Consider the following 12,407-nt stretch of genomic DNA (forward strand, 5'->3'; position numbering starts at 1 on the left):
TTTTTTCATCGAGTACATGATGTTTAATATATTTATTCAGCTGGAGAGACACCTGAGTGGTCATTATTATGATGATGAACTTAGTTATCAACACCCTGGTGTAAATCACTGGCTTATAACTGAGCCGTGTGACATTATCGCTTTGTTATACGAGTTAAAGTTTGTTAAAGAGACTCAAGTCTAAAACCGCAACTCATTTCAGTATTTTAAGCGCAAAACTATGTAAAGCAGGGGTGTCAAAGTCAAATGGACGGAGGGCCAAATAAAAAATTTAGCTACAAGCCGAGGGCCGGACTGATCGAATGTTCATTGAAATTTTTTTAAATGACGCATATAGTCTAGTGAACCTAATTGAACCTACTGAAAACCTAACAAGTATATTCCAATATGATCAGATAAATAAAGCAATATTTTCTTATGGCTCTGTCAGTAATCTTTAATTTTCAACAGACACAACTGAAATATTTTTAAAATATAATTGGATTGAAATACAATAAAATAAAGTGCAAAAATCTATTAATCCACATATGTCAGAGTCAAGGCATTTAGATGTGTCGCCGGCGACACATCTAAATTTGCAGTACCGTAATTCCGCCACACGTAGCGCTAAGTGGAAAAATTCCAACGGTTTCTGAAAGGGGAGACGTTGCACTTTCCAGCAAGTATCGGGTTAATACGGTAACTTCGCAGCTGCAGCTGCAGAGAATGTAATTAATCCGGGGGGCACTCGTTTAATAGACGGTATATTTCGGCAATAACTTGGTGGATATTGAAAGTTCCGGTTGTTATGGATACATGGGTAAGTACATCATCTCACAGAACATTTAAAGAACTACTTATAGTTCAAATAACGAAGATATTTTTTTTCAGACGGGGTGCCGGCTTGCTGCGGTCTGCGGGCCGGTTCTAATAATAAATCAAGATCATCCCAGGGGCCGCAAAAAACCTTCTCGCGGGCCGGATGTGGCCCGCGGGCCTTGACTCTGACATATGTGATGTAAAGTCTAAAGTCTTTAGAGTGAGACTCTGTAATAGCAACCCTGTTTAGTCCGCTGGCTCGTTTGTCTACAAGGTTTGTTTTGTTTATGGAAGTGTGAATAAGTCATCAAACTCTGATGCTGTCCAAAAAAACTAACTCTGGTCCGCCTAAAAAGCTTGGTAGTGGTTTGAATGCAAGAGGACTGGAAACAGCTCAAAAAGCAGGAAGCAGGTTATAGTACAATGCATTCTGGGTAAATACAACCAAAACAAACCTGAAAGTTTAGCGCTATCTGGAGAAACGACTCGTGTTCTTTTACCAAATACAAAAGAGAAATCTTACAACCGCTAAAATCTGACACTACTCCATTTTTTTGTTCATATTTCGTGAAAAAGGAGGTTACGTACAATGTCTTCTTCAGAGGTTTTCAGGTCATTTCTTTCAGGGGTTCTTGGTGCAGCGCCACCACAGGTGAGATGGGGAACAGGTTCTTCAAAGGGTTTGGACCGGTTTGTCTCAGTCAGTGGAGAATGAAATCTAAAAATTTAACAAATGTTGCTTCCCAATCAAACCAAGTCTAACAGATTTGGTTTGAGTTTAAGTCAAGTTTTCAGAATTTATGTTTATGTCAGGTCTCACGTCGTCACAGGAAGAGTGTTCGTCAGGTCTCTCGCCTTTAAAATTTTTGAATTTGTGAATGAATAAAACCATATGCTTTTATTGTGTCAATCCATGGATCAAAGTTATGTAATCCTTAACTCTATACTGAACTATGTAGGGTTTACAAGTTTTTATCCACCTCAATTTGAATGATTTAAAACCGTTTTGTAAAGCCTAAAAAGTAAATATGCGGCAAGGTAAGGTATAAATTACAACATTATGCCTGAGGCACTGTGGAAAGAGTAGATAAGAAAGTATTTTCACATTTTTTGAATAAAAATAATGGAAATGCTTTTATTTTGATAATCAGGAAGTGGCTAGAGTGAAGGTGTACCAGAGCTAATAAATCAAGCTAATGTTTTCATTGGAATATTATGCAAATATGATGTATTATGTGTCAGAACTACAGTCATATCAGCTTGTTTTAACCTCTAATTATAAAGAATCCCAATCAGACTTGAGTCCCAGTCCATAAGTCCAAGTCAAATCTCAAGTTTAAATATATGAAGTTGCTTTTTGCCAGCTTGAGGCTCCAAAAAAGAAAGTTAACTTTCTGAGACTCTCCTGTCAGATTAAAGGGAGGCATCAAATTAAATTTCAATGTTGCTATAAAATCAAACTGCACCACTTGTTAGAAAATTAATTAAAAACTTTGTAAACTTTGCTCTGGATAAAGTAAAAGGGGAAAATGTGATGTAGAAGTTTCAACAATGGGCAAATTTTCTGTTTCCTAAGGCAAGTTATGATCTAGCACAAGAAAATTCAAAAAGAAAAAGGAAAAAAAAAACACATCTTTCATCTCATTAAGCACTGAGCAAGGCTGTTCTCTAACAACAAAGCAATAACAAACCTATTTAACAAGACATGGTAACGCTCACTGGGTTGCCAGTTCGGTGGCTGACTCCCCCAAAACCCTCAGCCACTAAGACAGAGCTGACCAGCAACAACAGAGTGTCCACCAGGCAAAACTCAACTCAACGCCTTTGATGGCCAATAGCTTCAGGTGTGGTGAAGACAGAGAAGCCAGGCAACGCCAAGCCTGCACTTGTAGCAGCGGCGGCAGCTCATCAGAGGATGGTGCAGAAGAACTTCTTCTCCCGGAACGGGTTCTCAGAGGCGGGGACGGGAACGATGAGGGGGTCCTCGCGTGTGTGGGCGTCGCAGTACGCCATCAGGTCTGCAGCTGCTTTGGAGACCTGTGGTGTTGATTTAAAGGGAACAGATGTTCATCAAAATGTTAAGAGTTTCCATATTTACAGGAATCAATCTTCTATTTGACTTTTTAGCTGTCAAGCAGTCAGTTAAAATGATCCACTTTTTCCACTTCTGATACAAAAACAGATCTCTGAGGTTTAGTATCAGCTGATACAAGAGGTGAGTAGAATACCCAGAGCACTGCTTCAACATATTTCTACTCAAGTAAAAGTAAAAGTATCCATCCAAGAAATTACTCAATAGTAAACAGTATTTAGTAAAAAGTCTGATCAAAATATCAGTCATTTAATATTTAAAAATTTCATCATCAGACGGACAAAAGTATAAATGGACCATTACTAAAATGGAAACTTTAGTATTTTAAGGACCAAAATGACAATAATTCAGATTAAAAAAAATAACAAATCAGGCAAAAGAAAATTTTTCCAAATCAGTCTCTTTCAATAAGAAATTTATGAATCTTTAGCCAAAACTGCATGTGTGTGTCTGTGTCTAGTGAATTTCTAGTTATAAAAAAATGTTTGTTTTTCATTCACTGGGTAGAAAATACAGAAAAAAAAATTAAATAAGCTGCAACAAACCATCTTTAAAATGGTTAGTTAGAAGTCAGAAATTCTAAATATAATGTAAAATAAATAATAAAGCCACAGAGCTAGACTGATTACATCTACTCTTATGGATCTGGAACATCCTCAATGTTAATGGAAGTAAATAAAAACGGTAATTAATGGAGAAAACTACAACTAACTGGAACTATATTGTGTGTTTATTAAACCAATTAAAACATACTGAAGATTTAATTAATCTACGTATTTCGAACTGAACACATAAACAGTTTACGTCAGCCTTTGGCAAATTACAGCATTTCATATTCCTCCTGGCGACAGAAAACACCAGTCAGTTTGTTGAATAAATGTTGTTAACCAAAGTATGAAAAAACTAAAACCTGATACTATAACTAATAAAAACTAACCAGAAACAAAACAATATTCAACTAACACACTCTAAAAACTAATTAAAATTAACTGAATTAGATAAACAAAAAGTCACAACAAAATAAAACTAAACTATACTGAAAAACAGAACTGAACCTTTATAGTCCCATAAAGACGGTTACAAAATCAGCCTTCTATCACCTGAAGAGCATTTCCAGGACTAAAGGACTAACATTTCGACAAGATCTAGAGAAACTCATCCATGCGTTGCATTGATTACTGCAACAGACCTGATTAAAAAAAAATCAATCGGACAGATCCAGAACCAACAGAAGCTCAGGGAGGAAATCGATCTTTTCACAGATTATCTGTCTCATAACAAACAGTCACGACATGATGACAGTTTTAAAAGTTACACACACCAGCTCCTTTAAAGGAAAAACCTGTAAAATGTGCCCCTTGTCTTTATCCCATTAATCGATTAATTGTCAGAATAATCGTTAAGCAAGCTAATCGTTAGCTGTAGGACTGATCTTTTTACAGTACAGCCAGACTGTATGTGAGCACAGGCTTCCACTTGGGAGCGGAGTGGGAGTTACAGGAGGGGAGGCGGGCGGCAAATGGAGAGCAGAGGAGCAGCTGCAGTGGAGGGACGGCCGGGGCCCGGGGATCCGCACGGAGCAGAGAGCCATCTGATCTCCCGCCTGCCACTTCACCTCACCCACTGCTGCTCTCAGGGGAGAATACATCACACAACGCTCATCATCCGGCCATGTGAAGCACTCGCTTTGACAACGATGCAGCACAAAGCCAAAAATATGATCAGCAACTGTTAGGACTTTAGAAATCAATACAGCCATTGTTGATGTTTTCTTTAAATGTTCAGGAATAATTTTATGTGCATTTGTATTGCAGACATATCTTCTCACTTAAAAGCGCTGATTTAAAGAGACGCATTTACTTTTAGTATACGATGGGTAATTTGTCAAGGTAGGGTGTCCAAAGTGCGGCATGGGGGCCATTTGAGGCCCCCGGATTGATTTTGTGCGGCCCCCAACTGGAATTCAGGAATGATAAAAACTTGGCTATTGAGGCTTTTTACTTTTGAATAAAATCAACAGGACAAAATAAATATAAAATATTAGGTAACACACAAAGTAATTGTCTTTCAGTAAATTATGCTTTTTAAATTTTCTTTAATTTCATAGCAAAGAGGATCAGATCTGCCCAGTGACTTTTACTCAATTGCAAACTTTGGTGCAGCTAAATCTGCTTTCTAAGTTAATTAAACTTGGCTAAATAAAATTCAAAGAAATAGTGATATAAATCCTGTTCCTTTCTCTGTTTTCTCCAACTAAGCTCAATATAATTAGCAAATAGGATCTCTTTTGTTTTATATGGTAAACATGTGACTGTGACACACGTTTATTTTTTTCTCTTTATTCTGTTTAGTTTTGACCCAAAACCTTCAAGTATCTAAATATCAAGAAGAAATTTATTTTTCAGCAATATTTTGAGAACAAGCACGCATCTAAATCTTCCAAAAAATGACTTCATGGGAGAAAAAGTAAAACTGATTTCAGAACTACATTACAAAAAACCCATATGACGTCTGTGGATGAGACGTTCTCAAACCTGAGCGATTTGAAGAAGTTTTGCAACATTTAGAGTTGAAATGAAAGAAACAAACCCTAGGGTTTCTGTCACGCAAAATACAGCAATCTTACAGCAAAAAAATCTGTCTGGGTGCTGGTGTTGTTTTCTGAAAAACTAAAAATCTGCATCTGTACACAAAGTCATAACTAGATGAGCTAAATAAGATCCAGAACAAAGTCTGAAGTTTCCGGTTTTCTCTGCCTGAGTTCCCTTTGTTTATCTTCCAGCTCTAAATGTTGACGGAAACATAATAAATATGATGGATGTTTGTTTATGAAGAATTTCTGGGATGAGATTAAAGCTGGTTAATGAGAAGTCAGACATGATTCATGGTTAAATCCTGCTTAATAAAAGATGGATTTACTAGAAGTAGCAGAGGGGATGTTTACTTTAGACAAATATGTTCATCGCTTAAGCAAAGCTAGACATTTAAGAAAACAAGAAGTGTTTCTGTATCTATTTAATGAGTAATTGATTTTTTTTTAATCTCCATGCTCATAGACCGTAAACGTTTTACCAGTTCGCCTTGCTTCGATCAGTGCACGCTCTCTTACTTTGGCATTTATGGATTTTGAATTGCTCTTCAGTGATCTGGTCCAGAAGTGATGTCACATTTATACCAGATCTATGAACTTAAACAGCTCAATACTTTTTTTTATAACATGGAAAGCAAAGTGTTCTTCAAACAGACTCATTCAACCTAAAAAAAGTTGCATGAAAAAGTTTAACTTTTTGACGGCACAGTTTTTAGGAGTAGGAAGGAGTTTACGTGAAATTCAGAAGTGTTTTTTTTTTTGTGTTTATTACATTTTTCAAAACTGAAAATTTTCTAAGCATGTTCCTGGAAACTCACAAATGTTTGCTTTTATGGGATATGTGTCACAGACATGATGGTGCCAAATGTATAACACTTAAAAACCTGCAACTTTACCAGGAGTTTTTACAGTTTTAAAAGCCACTTTAGAAGCGACTCAGCCCACCAGTGAGGACCTCATCGTCCCAATGATTTGAACAGTGCTGCTGGCATCAAATTACCACTGGGTAGCCAAACAGATTTCACTGCAAAGAAGCAGATTGCAAGAGTTGTATCATCGTCACGCATGGCTAATAATCTGCACACTTGTTTTTTTTTTCTGCTCTACAGTACCGTCGCTAGTTTCTTCCAGATGATCTGCTTTATTTTATTTCTGTCTGCAATGCTACACCTGCGATCTGTTTGCAATTTCTCTGCAGCTAAAAAAAGCTCAGGAATCACAAATTATATTTGTGTGAGCGAAGGGTACAATTGCTTAAAGTGACAATAAAGAATTTCTAAGCTAAAGCTATAAAGCCGAAGACGCCGTCTGTCTACTTTCTGAAAAACCTCTGCTCAGTCCTTCACAAAGTGGAACTTTCACAAAGTCGTCTCCAAAAATAAACAAAAAACCCAATTATTTTCATAATGAAACTAAATGCAGTAATTATATAAACTGCAGAGAGCAGGAGCCCCACAGGAGGAAAAGTGGTACTGCACTGAGGGTGTCATTAGGCCCAGACTGATTGTAATTACACTTCAGCCCCATGATGGAGGGAGAGTCCTTCTAATTAGCACTGATCACATTCCTTTGGCTGGCTGAGCAATTAATGAGAAAGTGGTGATCCCTGCTTCTTCCACTGATACCAACCTCCTCTCATCAGACCTCTTAATTAAGTTTAAGAGATCGCCAAAACGATCGTTGTAAAAATCTGTAATTTTGATGTTTTTACGGAGGAACAAAAACGCAAAAATTGAGGGTTTTGCTGAAGAAACTCAAGTGTGAAAACTGTAGTGGTGATATGCTCCTGCAGGTTGAAGGTTATGTAAACATAGATTTATTAAAACTGCAGTATGTTTTTTTTTTTTTTTTTTACATATTTGTGTTAGGAGGAGGGTCTTAGTGCTGTCAATCACTCTTGTGTACCCTTGTCGCTCTCTGTTACCTTACAGCTGGTTTCCCACACCAAAACCAATGTTAAGGTTAGTTACCATGACAACAGAGGACGACGGATAAATAATTTTCCTGTATCAAAATGTTGTTTCTCCATCATTAACACACTTTACTCTTGTGACAAATATGTGAAAAAACATATTTTTTTGTAAAAGTTACATACTGCAGCTTTAACGTAACCTGTCTACCTTGGTGCCAGATGCTGCATCAGGCACCCTGATGCAACCAAGTTAGTTGACCTGTGATAAAATTTCACTTTGAGGTTTTTTCATTTTAGTACACTTAAGGTACGACAGAAACAGGAATTCTGTACTAAAAGTAGATCTAGTCAAATAGTATTTCTTTCACAGAAATGGAAAAAACATTGTTAAAATTGGTTCACCAAATTGTTTTTCAGCTACAATGCAATAGCTTCACCACAGTTGTGCAAATTCATTCAGTAACTCACTTCAGGCACGAACACAGTGTGTGAAAATACGACAAAACAAGCAGCTGGTTCATCAAGCCGGCAGGCGACAGTCACGTCACCGTCTAATCAACACTTCATTTTCACTTCGACGCACAAGTCTAGCAAAAGTTCAGCTCTATTCCTCATATCTACTCATATTGTTGTCGTTTTTTTAAACAGTTGTGGATGCGTTCCGGCTCAACTAGGACGCTGTTTGCACAGTCAGCCTCGGGAAAGAGAGGAAAAGATTCCCGGAGCACATGAGGAGCTTCTGAACGACATGATGACACGGTCATTTCAGCTGCACAACAAGCTCTTTATAACACATGTTAAGACCTTCTATCTAATAAACCAAAATTTCAAATGTCACAGTTATGAGACTGACCTTAACTTTAAAGAAGGAAATAAAAAAGCCTCTACTGCATTCGTGTGTTTTTGCTTTATGTGGGAAGTTTGAACTTTGGAAATACAAAATGAGGAGAACCCAAAATGGTCCCAACATAAACAAAAAAACGGAGCTGGAAGTAATTTGGAAAACATTTCAATTTCAATATTTTCAGCATAGGTATGATTTAATATTTTGTAATACTATTGTGATAACAACAACAAAAACACTATTTATTACTCTTTTTATAGGTAACTGTATGACTGTCTACATGATACAAATGTATTGTTCTTGAAAAACATTCCCATTTTAAACTGGTTTCTTGGCTTAAAAAACGTCACCCTGTAACATCATTTAATAATATTTTCTATTTTTCTCATTTTTATTCATGATCTCATGGACCAAAAAGTGGAGAAAGTAGAAAAAAATACAATTAAAAATACAAAATTAAAAATACAAAATAAAAATACAATTTCCTGGTTTTGTTTGTTGTTTACCATCAATAACTAATTATATAACCTCTCACTAAATATTTAGTTACCTAAATATTTAGCTTGTGAATTAAATATTTAGTTTGGAACTCTGACATGGTTTTTTTCTCTATGAAAGGCTAAATAAACCAAATTATTGCTGTTAATTTCTGACTGTGTAACTTTACAAATAACACCAAAAATAGCAGAATCTGCCCAAAATCTAAAGGTTTGCAAATCATAAAACTATTCATCTAAAATTACACATTTACAAAGACATACGCATTGTTCAACATATATATATATATATATATATATATATATATATATATATATATATATATATATATATATATATATATATATATATATATATATATATATATATATATATATATATATATATATATATATATATGTATATAGTACATTTCTGTAACCACTTTTTAAGGGTTCTTCACACTTCAATACTCATCTTGTTTTTACTACTAATATAATTAATTTGAAGTTGAAGAATATCAGGAGGCTGTAAAGAATAAAACCTCCAGCCTTTCAGCATAAAGCAGGTACAAATTATGGATGATAACATATAAAGAAGATTTAAGCATTTTTATTATTGCCGACCTCCATATCTAAATAAACTAAGCTCATAATACTTATATGTACGAAGTAAAATGGATACAAAAAGAAAATGAAGACGGGAACTGACTCAACTAGTAGCAATATTTCACCTAAAGAAAATGCAACGTGTCACCAGTTATTTAATCAAAACCTAACAAGACCAAAAGGAAGTGATTTTGGTCTTGTTAGTCATGTTGTTGACAGGCGAAAACATTCTTTGCCACATGAAATGTAGTCTAAAACGGTATCAGTATAAAGCGGAACAGGTGTTTAAGATGGGTTTAGCAGATACGGGCTATAGAGAAAGCACAGATATGATATCAGTTTTGTGTTTACACGACAAACGATTGCACCAAACGATGTGGCCAAAAAACCCTTCTTGCAGTTTTGCCCAGATGGAAAACAGTTAAACTGACATAAAGAAACATTTGTTCTTTTGTAAATGTCATGATTTCCTGACAACCACAGGAGCAGAAAACTTAAATCGTCAGAAGACGACATGCAGCTATCTGTTGTAGCCACAGAACCACGACCAGGAGATTTTATTGGCTGGAATGGTTGCTAGGCGATGGTACTCCAGCAGAGAGGTTTGCAAGCGTAAATTTGTTCTGTGCAGAGAGAAAGTTTGTGCACGAGGAGATCAGAGAATATTTGAAAGAGAGCAGAAGTTTTGAGAGGAGAAAGATGAAATTCTCTTTGCTGAAAACTGAAAACAATCCGCTCTTGACTTCTAGCAGTAAAATTCCCCCACAAATAAATGCTTATGGGAAGAATGCTGCAAATTATAGATCCTGATAAAGGCAGAGCTAAAAGTAGCTTGCCACTAAAACCTAAAAACATTGTCGTCCTTGATACTCGTGCTTCATTTTATGGAAATCCAAACATGGAGAAGACTGAGACTCACAGGTCTTTGCTCTTTCAGCTCTCCATATGGCAGGTACAACTGAACAGTGTGAATCTTGTCATCATGCAATCTGGAAACTTGTAGGCATCAGCGTCTGCAGACCAACCAACTGAGGAGCAACCCACAGCATCAGACATGTAAACAAATCGACATATGTGCGCAGAATGTGTTTGCGATTAGATATGAAAATGTCCCCGCCTGGCAACCAATACTAATGTTTACCTTCAGTCAGAGAGCAAACTTACGCTTTCATTAGCAACACTGCAGCCATTATTTTCAAGGCAACCTCTCTCAATATTGGTCCAGTTAATTTAAACCCCAAAAAGTTATTTAAATAACCAAATTTTCCTTCAGCGCCTTCATTATTATATATACTAGAATGACAAACAACACAATGAATGTGAAATCAACAAAAGATTATCTTAGAGTGTTACGATAAGTCAAAAGTATCTCTTAGTGAATCAAATGTCTGATTAAAGTGGCTAATTGATGTTAAATAAAGCTAAATTGGAGCAGAGTAACGAATAAAACAGTTGTTGCTCTGCAAGTTCCAACAATTTTAACCTGACAGATGGTGAATGGTGCGTGGAAACATCTCATTAGAAATGTATTCAATTGAGTGCAAAACAAATATTTAGCTTTAATAATCAGGTATTAGAGGAACTTTTCTGAACTTCTCCTGGTCAAAGTCATTTGTAGAGCTACTGCTGCTGTTAACTTTGTGTACTTTCTAATGTTTTCTTTAAATACAAAGTACTTCCTGTCCATTTATTATTTATTTAGCTGAGTGTCGTTCCTGTCTGATGCCATTTACTTTGTTTACTTTCTTTCCATGATAAGTGTTTCTTGCTTATTGATTGCATGTTTAGCTGTTTCTCTTTGAGTTTCTGATAGGAACTTTGTTTTTTTCTTTACGGTTTTCTTTTTTTGGAGAGTACTTGTCCATTACTTCTGAGATTAGCTAGCTGTTTTTTTTTAATTATTTTTGTTTCTCTATGCTGTCGCCACTGGATTTCTGCAAATTAAAGTGACAATTCTGCAAACGGCTATTCTTCGTAGATAATCTCTCATAAAATGACACATGTTAACCTGAGTGTATTGTAGTGCACTATGCTTACAATTAGTATCAGATAGAAATCTAGACCACCTTTAACTCTCAGTGTGCAAGAGGACTTTCATGCATCTGAATCAAGAAAAGAAAAACCTGCACAAATCCTGAATCTGAGCCCAAACACAATCAGTGTACCTTTATCCTGTCCATGCAGGCCTCCATCTTCAGCTGCTCCACTGCTTTCCTGGCTTGGGAGATGCTGGCTGTGCTGTTGTTGGCGATGCTGTCCTTCATGTTGTGCCTGTGACAGACAGCAGAGGTAGAAAAGAAAGTGAGCAGGAAACTCTCTGCCACGTCTCCAGCAGTCCGTTCCTACAAACCTGTTTATTCGTCTTGGAAAAGAGATTTTGTGCAGTGCAGTTCATTTTTGAGCAGCTAAATTTTAAGTATTTGCTACTTATTTAAAGTATTTAAAGTACTTAAACTTGTAACATTCCCAAACCTGCTTCAATTGGAGGGAATCTGTCTGCTCTTTGCCTAGCTTTCTCTTAAGTATGACCTATTATGCTTCCATAAACAGATTAGAATCTGTCTACAGTCTACAAACAAAACATGATCATTACTTTTTTTTTTTTTGCACAAAATCATTCTTAGATAATGAAATTTCAGTCTGCTCACTTCTGCCACGACCCTTAGCTCAACGCCGCACATAAAAATGGCTCCAAATAGATGAACACCCACATCTTTGAAAAGCAGAAGATGAGCCTCCTGCACAACCAAGAAGAATCCAGCAAGTGGTTTCTGAATGGTAAGTCAGCAGCAAAACACTTGTCATTTCCAACGGCCATTGTACAGCACATACAGAATCCAAACGTCTTGGAGCTCAGCTTTGGTTGCTAGGTGATGATCTGGACTTCGTTGGGGTTGCTAGGTAACGGTGGATTGGAATGTGATTCAACAATCACGAGGTTTTTGAATCTGCTTGTTTTCCAGACACCAAAAAATACAAACTTATTGCCAAAAAAACAGCTGGATGGTTATTTTTAAGCCTCTGGGTTGTTTTTAGAAGCAATTGTTACCCAAATGGAAGTACAAAAACATGCAAAAATATTTATT

The 12,407-nt window shown here is 36.4% G+C and overlaps 1 protein-coding gene across 1 annotated transcript; it reads right to left on the bottom strand.

The window, feature by feature from the left end:
* Window positions 1–228: 228 nt before the first annotated feature.
* Window positions 229–11,663, bottom strand: gng4 (guanine nucleotide binding protein (G protein), gamma 4). Its single transcript, XM_015007795.2, has 2 exons — window positions 11,487–11,663; window positions 229–2,835 (listed from the first exon to the last, which is right to left on the bottom strand). The coding sequence occupies exons 1-2, from the start codon at window positions 11,583–11,585 to the stop codon at window positions 2,707–2,709; spliced, it is 228 nt and encodes a 75-aa protein (XP_014863281.1). The 5' UTR covers window positions 11,586–11,663; the 3' UTR covers window positions 229–2,706.
* Window positions 11,664–12,407: the final 744 nt, after the last annotated feature.

Source organism: Poecilia mexicana, unplaced genomic scaffold (genome assembly GCF_051168715.1).
Source record: "Poecilia mexicana isolate PSO_F unplaced genomic scaffold, ASM5116871v1 scaffold_15, whole genome shotgun sequence".
Lineage (NCBI taxonomy): Eukaryota > Metazoa > Chordata > Actinopteri > Cyprinodontiformes > Poeciliidae > Poecilia > Poecilia mexicana.